The sequence below is a fragment of the Eumetopias jubatus genome, unplaced genomic scaffold, assembly GCF_037043125.1.
Source record: "Eumetopias jubatus isolate StellerSeaLion01/CBP00866 unplaced genomic scaffold, mEumJub1_p1.0 scaffold_9, whole genome shotgun sequence".
Taxonomy (NCBI): domain Eukaryota; kingdom Metazoa; phylum Chordata; class Mammalia; order Carnivora; family Otariidae; genus Eumetopias; species Eumetopias jubatus.
In genome coordinates this window covers 26995675-27015344 of record NW_028274815.1, presented here as the reverse complement: position 1 = coordinate 27015344, position 19670 = coordinate 26995675, and the positions used below count along the sequence as shown (strand labels likewise).

At 38.3% G+C, this 19670-nt stretch overlaps 1 protein-coding gene across 1 annotated transcript in view; it reads right to left on the bottom strand.

The window, feature by feature from the left end:
* Window positions 1–19670, bottom strand: part of TTC27 (tetratricopeptide repeat domain 27) — a 172224-nt gene that overhangs the window by 61693 nt on the left and 90861 nt on the right. Inside the window, exons 11-12 of the mRNA XM_028117196.2 lie at window positions 12440–12535; window positions 8624–8746 (exon numbers count right to left, since the gene is read on the bottom strand). Coding sequence (XP_027972997.1) covers window positions 8624–8746; window positions 12440–12535 — 219 coding nt within the window. The remainder of the gene's footprint in view (window positions 1–8623; window positions 8747–12439; window positions 12536–19670) is intronic.

The window sequence follows — 19670 nt, the reverse complement described above, 5'->3', positions numbered from 1 at the left end:
ACTACCAACCTTATAGAAATAAAAAGGATTATAAGGAAGTACTATACTCCACAGGTATCCTATACAAAAAACAGGACCTAAGATTCAGAACATCAAGTCATACCCTTTAAACACCTGCATGATCTAAAACTACCATTCTACAAATATTTATTCTACTTCTAACTGCACTGTAGTATAGACCGTAATGATCACCAGAGTCCAAAGACATAGAACACAGACCTAGTGTTGCAAAGAAGACAAATACAACAAATGAAAGATTAAATAATAATCAAGAAAACCTTCACATCTGGAAACACTAAGGTACTGAGGATTTCAAATACTTCCTTCACCAACTCATATCTATTTACATTCTTACAAGAATAAGGAACATAGAGAGTGGGTGGTATGCAACTTCTTGTTACCAAACAATATTGATTCTGGGTATTTTTTTCACCAGAACATGGGTCTGCAGAGCCAGAATGGGGCAGCTTCCTGAAGAAGTTAAGAAACACAAGAGCAGTGATCTTGTTTGGTCTGTACTGCCCTTTTCTTTCCTCTAATTCCTATGCCATATTTTTTTGTTAGATAAGTGAGTTCTTTCTCCTTGAGATCTTATACCTCTTCATCCTGCCAACAGAATGATCTTTCCCAAGGGCAAAGCTTGTAGGTAATATATTTCCTTTCTTCGATTAGTCACCCTGCATTCCTCAGTCTTCTTCACTCTCTCCAAAATGCTCTATATGCTCCTCCCTCCTCCACTTAGCCACTCAATTTATGTTAATTTATTATCAAATAAAGAACTATAAAAGATATGCCCAGTGAACATAAGTAAAGCACAAGGGCTTATAATATCCCTTTTGCAATATCAAAATGTGGGTGGCCAGAAATCTTCACAGAATGCAAAAGGTTTGGTATTTCTGGCTATGGGCTGCTACTTCCCAATGGGAAAATACAGATGCACATTTTTATAGAATACAAGAAATTTGTCATGTAAATATCTATTAAAAATGATAAAACAGGGCGCCTGAGTGGCTCAGTCAGTTTAGTGTCTGACTCTTGATTTCTGCTCAGGTCTTGGTCTCAGGGTTGTGAGTTCGGGCCCCATGCTGGACTCCACACTGGACATGGAGTCTACTTGAAAAATAGAAAAAAAAGAAAAGAAAACTACATTCCCAAACACAAAAAGGCATACTTAAATGGGCAACTGGCTACAATTAAACTAGGTTGCTTGCAAGAATACTGTCAGCTACAAACCTCAAAGACTATCCCTCTACCCAGATACACATACATATCTAGGCTGTTAAAACAATCTGTTTCATTCTATAATTGCAAACAACTATTATTCTTAATACAATTTTGTGGCAATAACTACACACAGCGAATCTCAGTATAAAATGATGTCAGCAGAGGCTTAAGTAGAACCTACAGTTATGGTTGAACTAATGATCCACTTGCTGAAAACTGCACCGGTAACCCACACTGCTTAGAGGAAGGGTCCCACACTCAAATGCCCAGAGATTCTTGCCAATTATTGAGAATGAATGAAGCAGGCTGGGGAATGAGCCCATAAAAGAAGGAGCCACTGCTGAACTCCAGCCAGGTAGTTGTGTTTCCACATTGTTTGATTCTTTTTTTTTTTTAATATTTATTTATTTATTTGAGAGAGAGAGAGAGCACGAGTGAGAGGCAGAGGGAGAAGCAGACTCCCGGCCGATCAGGGAAACCAACTTGGGGCTTGATCCCAGTACCCTGGGATCATGACCTGAGCCGAAGGCAGATGCTTAACCAACTTAGCCGTCCAGGCACCCCCACATTGTTCAATTCTTTAAGAGAAGCCAACCAAATACTTATTGCAATGTCAGATTTAGAGTATTAAACTTCCACCCTACAGTGGACATCAACTGTGCTTTTTCCTGCCCAGCATCCCTGCGAGCACTTAGGTGCCTTTAGTCAGAAAGGCAGTTCAAATGCTAGTTCTGCTGACAAAATGTATGACTCTGCGAAAGTTAACTAATATCTTGGAAAGTTTGTTCTTCATTTGTCGTTACCTACAAGAACGAGATGTGAAATGTCCCCAGCTTTTTGTCAAGCACACAGCCCTGAACTAATGTTTGTGTTCTTTCTCAACTCCCTTTACTGGAAAACCCAATTAGAAAGTAAGATGCTTGAGGTTTCACTGCTAGAAAGACAGAAGTGAACAGAAACAGCTTCTAGGGACATTAAAATTTTCTGTAAATAATCACATTGGTCAACTGTGTATAGTTCCTCCCACAGAAGAACTGCTGTTGTCAACTGTTGAATAAGTGATCATGTAACTGAGTCGAGAGGACTAGAGGAAGTGAAGTCAAAGGGGAAAACTTCTGATTATTACAAAGTTAAAGTTAAATTTTTCCACATAAGCTAATTTCAACCAATCATCGGTTTTTTTATGAAAGTGTGGAGAATTATGGGAGGAGATCCTAGAGATCTCAGAAAAAAAGTCTAGACAAGATACAAACTGAGTGGACTACTGCTTGAGAGAAGGACAGCAGAGGGAGAAATATTTAGCTTGCAATATGATGGCCAGATAGAATTTGGAATCTGTATATAATTCCATCTTGGCACCTGCTCTATCTTACTAAAATATTCTATTCGTGTGGCTCTGTACTATCAGGCTATAAGCTCCTTGGACGTAAGTTCTGTCTCTTACTCCTCTTTGGTACAGCATTGCCCAGCACACAGTAGGTACTCTATAAATGCTGGATAAATTCAACTGATGGCCCCCATATGAATAAAAGTGAAATTCAATCTCTGGTAAAAAGGGAGATGAAACAGTTCAGGAAAACTACTCATCCTCCAGTCAGAGCAATTATCAAAACAAAGTGCCCTTGTTGGCTGTGATTTATGCCTTGATTTTGTGAATGAGCAAAAGGCATTAATAATTAGAATGAGTGACAAGTGTGGCCTGGCCCTCATCTGATGTGACATCTGCTCAGTATAGAGGGACTATGACTTGGCAGAGCAGCAACCAGAAGAAGCCCTCCTGGCAAAGAATAAAGGGGGAAAAATGAGCCCTAGACCCAGATATGGTACTAACTATAACGAGCGTCTTTGAGGACTGCAGAAATGATTCTTTCTCCCCTCTCCTAGCAGAAAGGCAGGTGGCTCCCAGTCTAAATTCTTGTCCTATGAACAGCAACTGAGAGATGAGAAGTGCAGAACACTTCACCCATCCCCAGTAGTTCGCCCCCAGCTAGACTTCTTCTGTGTGCTGGTGCCTAGTCCTATTGACTCTCTTATGAGCCAAGTGCTCACTAATTGCTTTTTACATTTATGTTTGTGACAACACCATGCTCTGGCTTGATTTTCCAAAATGAACTTGCCAGCATAAATACTCCAGGTCCAGGATAAAACAGAATAATTAAAAACAGGCCTAGTTATCCAATTAGCTGCTCATCTCCTACTTGCATTACCAAGTTACAGAGTATATTTTCCTATTTTTCTCATACAAGGGGGCACAACAACAGGTTTTGGCTTATAAACTGAACATCTAATTTCTTTTTTCTTTTTTTTTTTTTGGTTTATTTATTTATTTGAGAGACAGAGAGAGAACACAAGTGGGAGGGGCAGAGGGAGAGGCGGAGGGAATCTCAAGCAGACCCTGCGCTCGGTGCAGAGCCCAAAGTCGGGCCCGGTCTAACAACCCTGAGATCGAGACCTGAGCCGAAATCAAGTCAGCCACCCAACCGACTGGCCACCCAGGCGCCCCTCAGATACCTAATTTCCAAGGGATTAACAAGAGCCCCAGTGAGAGGCAGGTATGGGGAAAGGAGTGCGAGTTTAAGGGAAAGGGAAGGTCTAAGCTGATTGCAAAATCTGCCACTTACTAAAAGGCTAATCAGTAAAGTGGTAAAAACAATTCATACTTTATATGTTGTTACATTACAGAGATTATTAAAAGATTAAAATGGGAGGGGAGAGATCTCATAATTTGTTTTTAGAGAGAGAATACATGGCAGGAGTTGGAGAAGTTTCTTTCGTCACATATAAAGTCCAAAGGGAGTATCTACGTGGAGATTTGCTTCAGCACAGTAACTACTCACAATGAAAGACTACAGGTCATTCGTTTAGCAAATATTTTGAGGAGTTACCATGTGCCAAGCCTGTGCTAGGTGTTGGGGAGACCTCTGCAAATACTACAGACATAAGTGTTCTTAAACGGCTTACAGTCTAGCAAGTGAAGTACACCAGCAAATGGGATATCAGAGTAGTTTGGGTGCCATAGGAGCGCAGGAAAACACCCCAAATCTGGGAGGGAGGTAGCAGGGAAAGGTCACTGGGCAAAGTAATTGCCAAGGAAAAACCTGAAGAATAAGTAGGAGTGAGACAGACAACAGCACATACAAAGGTCCTGAGGTGAAGCAATGCTGCAAAGTCAAGAAATTACAAGTAGTTTCAATCTGGTGGAATTTTGAGCACAGCCTCAATGAGCAAGTACAAAGGGGGATGAAGCAGAGATAAAAGAGTAGGGGGATAATGCAGTTAGCAATGTGAGCAGGAGTCAGATCATGAAGTGGTCTATAAACCATCCACGCTAAAGAGCTTAATCCTGGAGACAAAGGGAGTTACTGAAGAGTAGGAATGACCCGATCAGATTTATTTTTCAGGAAGATCACTCTGACTGCAGTGTAGGAAAAGAGTTTGGGAAATCTTTTACATCATATAAAAAAAACTATTTTACTTATTTATTTTTAAAGATTTTATTTATTTATTTGACAGAGAGAGACACAGCGAGAGAGGGAACACAAGCAGGGGGAGCGGGAGAGGGAGAAGCAGGTTTCCCATGGAGCAGGGAGCCCGATGCGGGGCTTGATCCCAGGGCCCTGGGATCATGATCTGAGCCCAAGGCAGACGCTTGACAACGGAGCCACCCAGGCACCCCTAAAGAAACTATTTTAAAAGAAACGTTCCCCGGAGTGCCTAGGTGGCTCAGTTGGTTGAGCATCTAACTTGTAGTTTCAGCTCAGGTCATGATCTCAGGGTCCTGGGATTGAGCACCGAATCAGGCTCCCTGCTCAGCAAGGAGTCCGCTTAAGGATTCTCTCTCTCCCTCGCCTCCCCTCCCCTCAGCTCACATGCTCTCACTCTCTCTAAAATAAATAAATAAATCTTTAAAAAAAAAAAAAAGAAACCTTCCCCCATCCCCCCAAAACCCAAACCAACTGCTAAAAGAATCTCAACTGTTACAGAAATAAAACATTTACTTGTAACTTAAAGGAAAACTTTTTAAGAGCTTTTGCCTACAATGATCTGCAAACATAGCAAAATAAAAGATAAGGCTATGTAATTTCAGGTAAGCCTTGTCTGTTAGGAACAAGAGAAGAAAAGAGAGGTCCTAACCCTTACCATTCCACTCCCTTTACACCTACCTCCTACAGGCAGCTTATACCAGCTCAATCTTTGTCTTTCATTTAGGGACCAAATTTGTGCACCAAAATAAGATTTTTGTCCACAGGCTTGGGGAAACTGCTACAAGTGTGCCAGATAACTTTAGAAAACTACATGCTAACAGATGAGAACCAGTTCTGATCACAACGTCAAGCAAAATTAATCTAAGCTATTTTGCCAATGGTCATTAAATAATGAGAATTTCTGTAAGTAACGTCTAAATTAGAAAGTCTGAGACCCTACAATAATAGGGTGCAAGCACCAGAACATAATAATTAGAATTAGATACTTTCTCGAATTTGCCTTTTAAAAATAAATTATGCCATTAAGCACTAAATGCGAGGATTCAAATTTCACAAACTTCTAGTTAAATCAAATGTGGTGACAACTACTGGCACATGACCAAATACTAAAAGAATCTCAGCTGTTTTAGAAATAAAACATTTGCTTCCAGCTTGAAGCAAAACTTTTTAGGGTCTATGGTTGAACTGATCTTCAAATATAGCATAAGAATAACAGGTAAGGGAAGTCTTTTATGTGACAAACGAAATGCTAAATCAGCCTTTAAAATAAAAAATTGGGGGGATGTTTGGCTGAAACTCACAAAAGACTTTAAGACAAAGTAAATGACTACACATTCCTAAAAATTAAGATACGTACATTTTCTAGAATAATTAGAAACATGGGAATTTATCATTAGCATAAGATAATGCTTACAAGGTCATGTGCCAATTAAAAAAACATTAATACTACAACTGCTTTAGAGGACAGAGTCAAATCTGTTCTTTGAAAGGGATCGATTCCTTATTTTTTTCTTCTGCAATTAGAGAAAGTCTCTGCTTTCCATACTTTCTAAAAATAATTACATAAATTTAGTATTTTAAAACATGCTTGGGGATCTTGGGAATCAACAACTTAATCATTTCAAAAATCACTATTTCCAAAACTACTGTAATTTTATATACAGTTCATTTATGCAGTGAGCAGCGTAAAGGACTAGCATACTGAAGAATGACACAATGGGAAATACATTAGACTGGGAATCAAGATACTCATTCACCCATTTATTCCTTTGTTAAACAGCTGAATCCTGCTTTAGTGCCAGGCCTACAGATACTAAAAAAAATATTTAAGTCCTCAAAGAAACATAATACTCTATTTCATCAAATTTGGGACACTATCAATCATAAGACTAACTCTTAACTAATAAAGAAAAAATGCTTTCAATTAAATGATGACATAATGCCTTGAATGAATCACATCAGCCTCTCATTGCTTTGATATTTTTTAAAATCTATTCAGAAAAATTTGGCAATTTTTCCTGCCTTCAATACATTGCTTGACATTTTAAATAGCAATCTTTTATATATATATATATATATATATATATATATATATATATATACACACACATCTCTCTACAAAACACAGCTTCATCTACTTAGGGGTGTCCTCCCTTCTTGGCTCCCATAAAGCACTTAGTTGTTATTTTTGAAGAAAAGTAAATGAAATTGTGATGATTTCTCTAAAGGCAAATGTTTATTTCCACGAATACCAAATTTACATCCCTCTACTTTGTTTCGGTCCTTTTCTGTGTGTTCAATGACATTTTTGTTTCAATGCCAAATCATAGTAAAATCTGTCTTGAAGATATTCTAAATGGCAATTAAATCCACCATATGTCACAACGACACCAGGTACATAACTCTATCGAAACGATGACACTAAATATAACTGTGACTAAGTGTGCACAGGCACAGGCAATGACAACCTACCCAGACGGCCACCGGACAGCCAGCAAGTGGAAGATACCATCAAGTGTCAGACACATTCCAAATGCAGTGAAAAAAATGTGTCTCAGAATCACAGCAGTGCGAGCAGTCAACACTCATGCAGCTCTGTGAGGAAAGGACATTTTACCTACTCGACAGACGTTACACCATGAAAACCTGTACAGAGGTGGATTAAGTGCCTGTAGATGAGGAAACTGAGTCATGGGGAGAAGAGGTGGGCCTAAGTAACTTGCCCAATACCACGAAGCTAGCACACGGCAAGGCTAGCAGCTGAATTCCTACAGCCTAGGCCAAGAGGCTCTGCTTTGAACCACTGGGCCATGTGGCCTCTCAAGCTAATAATCAATAACCGGCTTTGTGACCTGAGGCAAATCACTAGAGACTCCTTCCCTTATTTTGAAACGGAGGGAACTGGAACAGATGATTACGGAGTTCTTTCCCAGGATGAAAATATTAAAATTCTATAATCTTCTACAGTAAAATTTTATTCCCACGCTGGTTTCTCCTTGCGCTAATACAATACAAACCTTCACTGCCATTAGTGATTAGTGAAAGGAATCTAACTTTTACTACTGGTCTAAAATAAGACATACTTAGGAAGGTATTTAAGAAACAAACACACATGTACTTTTTTTTTTTTTTTAGGGTGATGGCAAAAAGTTGACTATAGAAATAAATGAGCCAGTGCGTGGGTTCTACTCTGTGTACTATACTTATGATAGAACTTAGTCATTTCAAAACTTAATCCAAAATTAACATATGACTTCAAGGTGTCAGTTTCAACAGATGCTCACAATGCAGAACTGCTTATTCTTTAAAAATTCTGTTCATTTATGAGGGGGAATAAAACAACAAATTAATAACAGATATAAATACTGCAACATCTTTCCTCTTGAGCCAATTTAAGGGTGGGATTAAGTGCATCACACACTTGACAATTCCTGGGCCCTAAGGAGGGTGGGGGGCCACACCCTTTAGGTTTCTTTCTACAGGCCCAGTCAACTGTGCACCCACCCAGGTAACCTCCCTTTGGCCCCACAAACTCTGATCATCAGGCAACCCACTGAGGCTTAAAATAATTCCTAATATTTCACTTTGAAGTTATCCTCAGGAGGAGAGTTAGCAAAGGAAAGAGATCAAAATACAGAGTCTTTAACACTTCCATTATTCATTCCTAAACATCATAATCATATCAGTTTTGGCCTGCTTTTCTCTTTTACATATACACATACACGTATACACATTAAATTATTTGCCCCAACAAAAAATAAGAGAAAACATTAAAAAGATTTCTGGCAGAAAAAGTGAAAAAGAGAATATAAGTGAACTACTAGCAAAAGTGGGCTTAGAAAAACAAAGCAAGCAAGCAAGATGCCCCAAAACAGAAGGCTCTCATCAGTACTCAGAAAATTCCTATTACATACCTTCCCGTGCTGCCCAGCTCTCTCGTAACAAATGACAACATCTTCCCACATTTCTAGCTTCTCAAATATCTGAAGGGCTGAACTTGTGCATCCCAGCTCAAAGAGAAAACGTGCAAGTTGGCGCTAAAAGAATCAAGTTAAAATAATGAACATTTCTTTATGTAAAGGGATTCCTGTTTCACTTGTGGGTGCGCTAACCTGCCATTTTTAAGGGTCTGCTTACTGTAATAAATACATCATTTCTACAGTTTGACCTCAACTAATTAGAAATTTGCAATGATTCAATACTTACCTTTACTTTAGCAAGTTTCTTTATAGAGGGCAAGGAATTAAAAAACTATAATATAGGAACTTTTCAAAACAATCAATATATCAATTTTTTCCTAAGAACTTAGAAGAACTTAAAAGCAAAATCAGCATTTGTTTCTTACCGAGAGATTCTGTGACCATCTCTGATTTGTGAAGCTGAGATCCAAAAAATCAACTTGAAAAACTCTAGTTAGAATGCCTGGTATCAAAAAGATAAGTGTTGGTGGGGATGTGGAGAAAAGGGAACCCTTGTGCACTGTTGGTGCCAATGTCAACTGGTGCAGCCACCATGGAAAACAGTCCGAAGGCTCCTCAAAAAATTAAAAATAGAACTACTAAGCGATCCAGCTTTCCCACTTCTGGGCATTTATTCAAAGAAAATGAAAATATTCACTTGAAAAAATATCTCTACCCCCGTGTTCATTATAGCATTATTTACAACAACTGAGACATGGAAGCAGCTTAAGTGTCCATCAAGGGATGAATGGATAAAGAAATTGTAGTGTGTGTGTACACCCAACACACACACATACACACACACTGGAATCTTATTCAGCCATAAAAAAGGAATGAAAGCCTAGCATGTGTGACAACACAGATGGACCTGGTGGGCATTATGCTAAGTGAAATAAATCAGACAGAGAAAAACAAATACAGTACAATCTGACTTACATGAGGAATCTGAAAAAATCAGATTCACAGAAACAGAACAGACTGGTGGCTGCCAGAGCTTGAGGGGTGGTGGTGAGAGAAATGGATGAAGGTGGTCAAAAAATATAAACTTCCAGTTCTAAGTAAGTTCTGAGGATCTAATGTACAGTATGCTGGCTACAGTTAATAAACTGTATTATATATTTGAAAGATGCTAGGAAAATAGATCTTAAATTTCTCATCACAAGAAAAACATCTGTAATTCTGTGAGGAGATAGATATTAACAAACTCACTGTGGTGACCATTTTACAATATACAGCTATATCAAATCATTATGTTGTACACCTAAAACGAATACAATGTTATGTGTCAGTTATATCTCAAACTGGGAAAAAATGAAATTGAACTCAAATAAACAAATAATAAAAATTCTAAGCAGTTGACATAAATGACAGAAATCTATACATTAGCACTTGTGTACTTTATTCATGAAAGCATCTCTGGGTCTTTCTAACTCAGATCTACTTAGATTTATTTAGACTCTAAAAAACTTAACTACTTTATTTCCCAGACTTGGCAGATAAAAAAGGAGGCAAATTGTGGTAAGGTTATTGAAAGTTAAACATATCAAAAAGTAAATATATTGTGGTTTATAAGTGGTCCATCCTGCAGGAATAGAAAAAAATACTAGAGAGTTTTAAAAAGTGAGGTTCAGGGCGCTTGGCTGACTCAGTCAGTAGAGCACGTGACTCTTGATCTCAGGGCCATGAGTTCAAGCCCCACACTGGGTGAAGAGTTTACTTTAAAAAAAAAGTAGGTGAAGTTCTTATATAATGCATGGTTTCATATTAGTGGAGAACTGTGTTGTTTTAAATACAATTTTACTGCTCTTTCAAAATTTAATACATATTTAAGAGTTAAGAAGCCAATGGATATGAAAAATCTACATTGACAAAATTAGAAAGTAAAATGAAATATACCTGAAAGTTATAAGCTAATATACTTAAAAAAAATAAAGGGAATGATCTAATTCTTCTGTATGCCATGAATCTGGGGAAATTTGGCTATTTTAAGATATTTGGACATTTTAAAAAAACTGAACATAGCATATGGGAGCTGAAATAAATCTTAGTGCTCACACGGTAAGCAGTTTATTTTTATTTTTTTTTTAAGATTTTTTTATTTATTTATTTGAAGGCAGAAGCTTAACGCCTGAGTCACCCAGGTGCCCCACATGGTAAGCAGTTTAATCTTTTCATTTAATAGATATGGCATCTAAGATGGTAGGGCTAGCTAGAGGCGAAAGACTGATTATCTTTTTACAATAAACTACGCTATTACTTTTTGATCTTTAAAAATAACACATAAAGATATGGTCATTCCCTATAATGAAAGAAAAAAATGATTTAAATTGTTAAAGAGGATGTTTATCTAACCGCCTAAAGAGCCTAAAATCCACAGCTTCCTAAACAGATAAAATAAACATTTTGCCTAAATTCTATCTGAATAGTATTTAATTTTCCTAATGCTTCTGTTCAGAAATAGACTGAAAGCTACACCCTCAACGTACATGTTTTGTCGTAATAATAGCTCAGAATCTGAGACGTTTATCCACCACAAACCACACAGGACAAGGCACTTAATTTCATAGATCAGGGTCAAAAACATGTCAAAAAGTTCCAGCTATTAACACCTTCTTGATAAAGAAGGTACTCCTTTTGAGATAACATAATAAAGCTTTTTATTTGCAGGTTATATCGAGACTCCTTCAATAAAGTGAATTCCAATGTGTAATAAATTCCCTACTTTACTCTGTGCTTAAGAATATGACATACTCTAAGAAATCTAACCATGGGGATTCAGAGTCATTGAATGATGGGCTGGCATTTATAATTCTAAATCACTACCTATGCACGTAATCCAAAGAGAGAGGACAGGAAGCTGGCTGAAATGACAATAGTTATGAAATCATCTAGAAATTTCTGCCTGTCACCATTTCACTCTACTTAACTTCTCAGTGCCACAGCTTCCTCATCTATAAAATGGGGATATTTCACACAATTGTTGCAATAAAATACTGTGTGCAAAATGCAGAACAAAATGCATGCGTCATAATAAGTATGCAGTAAAAGCTGGTTGTTATTAGCTGGCATAATTACAACCCAATAAAGAGATAAGGAAAGAAGGGAAACTAGACTGAAAATTGGGAGACCAGAGATCTACTTCATGAACAGCTGTGTGATCAACATCGGTAAAGTGTAGTTAACTGCACTGGGCTCAGTTTTCTTCTCTGTAATATTAAGAAACTGGACCAGGTGTCTAAGTTGCCTTCAGTGCTAAAAATTTTACAAAATAGGGGAACCACACCCATAACACAGGGGCCTGAATCTCTATCCCAAAATGGAGCTTTAGGAGCTATACTAGGTATTCCCGTATCTCAGAAAAAGAAAAGTAGTCAAGGGTATCTCACCATATAGAGCAAGAAACAAATGCTTTAAGTTGTTCTTGTAAACAACTTGGTTAAAAGGCTCATTCTCGAGCAGAAGGTCCTAACGGGGTTTTAAACATAAAGTTATTTTGAAAAGGAAAGCTTCTGTGGTTCTCCCACTACTTAATTTGAAGGATTCTATTTAATCTTGTTTTAAATTCTTTTAAAAATGTTTTAAAAGTTTAATATCACTTTAACCAAAAGAGCATTTTGAATTAATTGGCAATTCCCAGCTAGATACTTTTATTCTTTTCACCAAAATATTTGAAAACTTCAACATAAACTGAAAAATCATCCTTTTCTAGTGTATTTATCTTCCAAAAGCAAAGTATTTTCCATACCCAATGACAAACAGCAACAAAAATACCTGAATGGCCCAGTGAGGGGGTACTTGACAGCAATAGAAAATCTTCAGACGTTCCAATACAGATGTAGTCTTATCTTCAAATTGGTCTGCAAGAGCCTTAAGAGGACATGTCATAATCAGAATCTATATGTGTAATAACTTTTTTTAAAAAAAAGATTTTATTTATTGGGGCACCTGGGTGGCTCAGTCGTTGGGCGTCTGCCTTTGGCTCGGGTCATGATCCCAGGGTCCTGGGATCGAGCCCCCCATCGGGCTCCCTGCTCCACGGGAAGTCTACTTCTCCCTCTCCCATTCCCCCTGCTTATGTTCCCTCTCTCGCTATGTCTCTCTCTGTCAAATAAATAAATAAAATCTTTATTTTATTAAGATTTTATTTATTTATTTGACAGAGAGAGAGAGCAAAAGCAGGGGAAGCGGCAGGCAGAGGGAGAAGCAGGCTTCCCACTGAGCAGGGAGACCTACGCAGGGCTTGACCCCAGGACCCTGGAATCGTGACCTGAGCCGAAGGCAGACGCTTAACCAACTGAGCCACCCAGGCGCCCCTGTAATAACTTTTTAATGTAAATAAGATTCTTACTGTAAAAGTTATACAAATGGACAATAAAGAACACAAGTCACTTTTTCTTTTAAAGATTTTTTATTTATTCATTTGAAAGAGAGAGAGTGCGCACAAGCAGGAGGAGGGTCAGAGGGAGAGGGAGAAACACTCTCCACTGAGCAGGGCGCCCAATGCATGGCTCGATCCCAGACCCCAGGATCATGACCTGAGCTGAAGGCAGATGCTTAACCGACTGAGCCACCCAGGTGCCCCCACAAGTCACTTTGATGAGGTGATGAAATGTGTGAATTTTTTCCTGAATTTCTTCAAATGTTTAAAAAACTTTAAAATTTTTTGGGTGTTGAGTTTGAGAAGTTCTTTATAGATCCTGGATACCAGCCCTTTATCTGTAGTGTCATTTGCAAGTATCTTCTCCCATTCTGTGGGTTGCCCCTTTGTTTTGTTGACTGTTTCCTTTGCTGTGCAGAAGCTTTTTATCTTGAGGAAGTCCCAAAAGTTCATTTTTGCTTTTGTTTCACTTAGCTTTTGGAGATGTATCCTGAAAGAAGTTGCCGTGGCCGATGTCAAAGAGGTTACTGCCTATTTTCTCCTCTAGGATTTTGATGGATTCCTGTCTCACATTGAGGTCTTTCATCCATTTTGAGTTTATCTTTGTGTATGGTGTTAGAGAATGGTTGAGTTTCATTCTTTTGCATGTGGCTGTCCAATTTTCCCAGCACCATTTATTAAAGAGACTGTCTTTTTTCCACTGCATGTTTTTTCCTGCTTTGTCAAAGATTATTTGACCATAGAGTTGAGGGTTCATATCTGGGTTCTCTATTCTCTTCCACTGGTCTATATGTCCGTTTTTGTGCCAGTACCATGCTGTCTTGGTGATCACGGCTTTGTAATATAGCTTGAAACCGGGCAACATGATGCCCCCAGCTTTGTTTTTCTTTTTCAACATTTCCTTGGCGATTCGGGTCTTTTCTGATTCCATAAAGAACTTCTCAAACTCAACACCCAAAAAACAAATAATCAAGTCAAAAAATGGGCAGAAGATATGAAAAGACACTTTTCTGAAGAAGACATACAAATGGCTAACAGACACATGAAAAAACGTTCATCATCATTAGCCATCAGGGAAATTCAAATCAAAACCACATTGAGATACCACCTTACACCAGTTAGAATGGCAAAAATGGACAGGGCAAGAAACAACAATTGTTGAAGAGGTTGTGGAGAAAGGGGAACCCTCTTACACTGCTGGTGGGAATGCAAGTTGGTACAGCCACTTTGGAAAACAGTGTGGAGGTTCCTCAAAAATTTAAAAATAGAGCTACCCTATGACCCAGCAATTGCACTCCTAGGTATTTGCCCCAAAGACACAGATGTAGTGAAAAGAAGGGCCATATGCACCCCAATGTTCATAGCAGCAATGTCCACAATAGCCAAACTGTGGAAAGAGCCAAGATGCCCTTCAACAGATGAATGGATAAAGAAGATGTGGTCCATATATACAATGGAATATTACTCAGCCATCAGAAAGGATGAACACCCAACTTTTACATCAACATGGATGGGACTGGAGGAGATTATGCTAAGTGAAATAAGTCAAGCAGAGAAAGTCAATTATCATATGGTTTCACTTATTTGTGGAACATAAGGAATAGTATGGAGGACATTAGGAGAAGGAAGGGAAAAATGAAGGGGGGGAAATTGGAGGGAGAGGTGAACCATGAGAGACTATGGACGCTAAAAACAGGACGCTAAAAAACAAACAGGTTTAGAGGGGAGGGGGCGGGGGGATAGGTTAGCCTGGTGATGGGTATTAAGGAGGGCACGTACTGCATGGAGCACTGGGTGTTATAAGAAAACAGTGGATCGTGGATCACCACATCAAAAACTAATGATGTATTACATGGTGACTAACACAACATAATAAAATTTAAAAAAAAACTTTAAAATTAACCAACATTAACATAAACATGTACATTAAAAACTTATCCAGAAAATAGTTTTTAAAACTAAGATTTCCTATAATGATTCATTTAAAGAACTAGCCTTAATTAACCAGGCTTTTTATTTTTTCTAAGAAAAACTGTTCTTTAGCTTACCTATTTCACAACCATAATTCACTTTGACAATGACACTTGCTAATATAAGTCAGAGAAAAAATATATGAAGAACTTCATTTAGGACTATTTTCTCAGGAATAAAGTGAAAGCAAAAGGTGGGTCTATTTGGTCACAGAGAGCAATTTTTCTTCCTCTTCAGCAACAGAGTTCTAAGGTGGGACATTCATTCATGCAAGACCATCCCTGAGATACAGGACACAGCTCGGCACGGAAGGAGCCCTCTGCTGTACCGAAATACCCACACTGAATAACTGAACTCCTGAAGCTACATCAAGAAGCAGACTCTGAGAAAAGGTACCAAGGCCAACTGCAAAGTCAAAGGCTGCCACTATCCAGCAGTCAAATGATCAGTCATCGGAAGAGCTCATATATTCAGCCTCAAAATGAATGCGGCCACACTGTGGGGTTCCTAAGCAAATGCATGTACAACGGCCCCATTACCATGATCATCTTCACCTGCCTCTTAATATGTCATTCAATTTATCATAAGGATATATATTTTGTCTGACATATACTTAGACCTTCTCTCAACTATGAATTACCATGACCTTTTCTGCATAATGCAGTACTCAAATTTTCTTTCTTTTTTCTTTTTCTTTTTTTTGTCAGTTGACTAGTTTTCACAAGCCTATCTTATGAGGATTTCATGGTAACGAGGGGTCAATGTTAATATTCTGATGTCAGTGCACATAGTGTGATCATGTGGGAGAAGGTCCTTGTATCTGAGGATGAGGAAGTATCATGCTGGCAACTTAGTTTCCAATACTTTAGGATACCAAAAAACAGTTGCACTGTACTTACAACTTTTCTGTAAGTTTGAAATTGTTTCAAATTTTTATGAAATGAATTGGTAAAATCGAAAACCTCAAAAAAAAGTAAGACATAGCAAGTCTAATTTCCTCAGAAGAAAGAAAACAACGAGAGTCTAACATATCCCAGCACAGACCCAAGACAAGATCAGTTTCTAAGCAGGGAAACTGATCCTACCTAAATTGGAGGTTTTCTATATTTTACTAGGTGGGAGATACATTTGTTAGCCTAAGAATATCCTGTAGAATGAGAAAATACTCATTACATCACTTCTTCGACAATTCAAGATGTTATTCAATCAAGTCCGTCAGAACAAACTGAGACAGAACCAGACACTTAAACCATCTTGGTCAAAATATTTTTAAAGCTTTCTGGCCTTACTTCAGAGAAACTTAATAGCAAAAAGGTTGCATGCTTCTGCCCAAATCTGTTTAGTTGTAGGAAGGAGAGAAGAAAAACTTCTGGCTGAATACATATGGTTACAATACATAAATAAAAGGTTCACTGCATTATTCATCAAAAGGGGGCAAATTTTTCCTTTTATCTATTTTTTTCTTAGAAAGAAAAAATAACCAATGCTTATTTAATAATAATAATATAAGCCCAAATCAACATCATAACACCTACTTTTAGGAAGTCCTAATTACATGAAAAACACTTCATTTTCAAATAAAACTCATGTTGCTTGCTGTAGGTACTGCCTCTAGCTAAAATATATCCAATGCTCAGTAAAAACTTCCTAATATATTAATGACCAGATGATCTCAGAGTATCTAAGCATCTCTGTTATTCTCAGATACTCCCCAAAATCACAAAGGCCGCAGGAGAGAGATCAGAAAACCAACACTTGTCCGAGCTGGATACCATGAATAAGCCCCTGCACAAGTAGTCATGCTTCCTAAGAACGTGATTAGGCCATAAGTATGTAATGATTATGACAGAATTCTCACCTATTTTTACTCCTCCACAAAATATACTTCTTCCTACTTTAATCATGACAGCCACCTAAATAAATTTAGATCTACCTATTCATAAAATTAAGAACATTAAATTAATATACAAAAGAAAAGGATGATGGGGTGCTGTTGTTTGCCTATATCCTCTACTGAATTCAAAGTACTCTTTTCTATTTGCTAATTCACTACAAAGACAGGGACATCTATAAAGCACATCTCTAGATTTCTCAGAGCAGGATTTCTTTTAGCAACTCATTCTGAAATAACTCCATTATATCTAAACAAACTGGAGTCCTTTACAGGCATGGTAAATAATTTTACTGTATACAAATAGACTCAAGTGTTTTTATAGGAAAAACCGTGCTAGTAAGTACAAGTGACCTGGATTCTGTTCTAGGTTTATCTCCAACAAGCAAGTCGTTAAACCACAATGGTACTCATCTATGAAAGGATCTTTGCGCTTCCAACGTTCGATGGGTATATGGCTTTATCAAAAGAGTATTTTGTTTCATTTCAAGCATTTGAGGTTTGTTGGTTAGTTATAGGCACCAATAACTGAAGACAAGTTTCCTTAGAGGTAAACCAAAGGCCCAGATAGTTTGGAAGACAATGGCAGGATGTTTAGTACCAGGAGATGGAACTGAAGGAAAGTGGGGCCCCAGTTACTACTGTGTAGATCTATGTGCATGAACACGGACATGAACAGTGCACTCCGTGAGAAACTGGCCCTTTGCAAGCTTTCACATCCTCCCAGATATGTAGGTAAATGGTCTCTAATGCAGTGTCCTACCCTTGCACCATTTTCTCTTTCCAGTTTCTAAATTCATGATTTTCACACCTGAAAGTCATAGGTACCTAGTGGTAAGTTAAAACTGGTATGAGGAGATGGTCTTTAAGGGACAATGGCAATGCCAAAAACGGAGAGAGAGAAAGACAAGAAAATATACCCTAAATCAACCATTAAGAATTGGATCATTGAGAATGGAAAGCAAGACAGTATTCTCCAGGAGGGTGATGGAAGATGTGGATGAATGAGAAAGATGATGAGTAAGGAGTGAGGAATAGTCTAGGGCTCTGTCCAGAGGTGGGGAAGAGCCAAGTCACAGAAAATCCAGGTGGAACCGCTGGGGCACACCAACCATGACTTCATGATGTATACACTGTTAAGATATGACACTGTTATCAAGTTTTAAGCCTCCCTTTTAATGTCATTTTCTTCCCAAATGCCACCTCAAAGCATTTGTACTTTGAGTGACCTTTGAGAAAATGTACTCATGCATACGGATTCCCTAACCTCATGCAAAAACCACTCTCAAACCTTTCAGGAGCCACAGTACCACAGGTCAGGAGAGATTTCTAGGGAGTAGGGAATGAAAGAGTAAGACCACAGAAAACAATGATGTGCCTGTCTTTTCACGGCTGTCTTCAGTAGAGAAAGAACTTCCACAAAAAAACTAGGGAAGACCAAGCCTACATTTTAAAAATAGCACATGGAGAATGATTTAGTATAGAAGGACAATTCTGAACAAGGTCTGGTATGATTTAGACTTTATTTATGTGCTCATATCTAAAAGTATGGCACACATATCTTCAAAAGAACAGAGCTAGTCCCTAAGGACAGACCCTTTCATTGAAGGCTATTCATTCTTGCTAGCGTGATATCAAAGTGTTTATCATCTTTCTGAAGAGCCAAGTAAAAATTAGCCGATAATCTAAAGGGTATGACTGATCATATGCCAAATCACCTTGCTTTGTTGTACAATCTCTGTGCGCGCGCGCGTGTGTGTGTGTGTATAAACGAGGGTTGGATTTATTATTAAAATATGTACTTAATCAAACATATCCAACAGTTGGGCTGAATACCTCCCTCTGACAGGAGTCTGCAGTCATTCAGCTATGATTTACAAATAGAATAGTCAAGCTAACTGCAGCCTCAAACCCCCAAATCCAAGAAAATTTCCAGTAAGATCAAGGGGAATGAGAATTAGACCTATTACAAATAGTACGTATCGACAACACCATTAAACCTTGTTAGACCAACTTTACCTCATATATAGGAAACTGCAGCTCAGAGAAATAAAAATGACTTGCCCAGAGTCATAAAGCTATGAAAAAAAGAGCCCGCCTGATTCCAAAAGACCAAGTTGACAGCTTCATTAAAACCTTACCTTAGAACTAAGAAAATTATCAGAGCTGTGAAAAAAAGCACCTTCTCAGTGAAAAAATATTCAGAACTCCATAACTGGTTTTTTTCCCCCACCTAAATCCCATAACACAGGAATCAGGGCATGGCCTGGTCAAGAACTTCACTTACTGGGGCACCTGGGTGGCTCAGTTGGTTAAGCGACTGCCTTCGGCTCGGGTCATGATCCTGGAGTCCCGGGATCGAGTCCCACATCGGGCTCCCTGCTCAGCGGGGAGTCTGCTTCTCCCTCTGACCCTCTTCCCTCTCGTGCTCTCTGTCTCTCATTCTCTCTCTCAAATAAATAAAATCTTTAAAAAAAAAAAAAAGAACTTCACTTACTGCTTCCTGTTCTAGACACAGAAAAGGCCTTAGTGGGTGGGCTGGTAGAAACTGGGTCTACTAATGGGGGCTGGGAGAACCTAGATATCTTTTTTTATGATTCCAGAGCAAATTGATGAACACAAAAAGACAGTTCTCAAGGAAGCGCAGATAGCCACCTGGGAGCACTCCCCTTAGTCATACCTTAGGTTAGCAGTTCTTAACTATTTGGTTTCAGGATGCCTTTAAATCTTGGAAATTATTAGGGACTCCAAAGAGCTTTTGT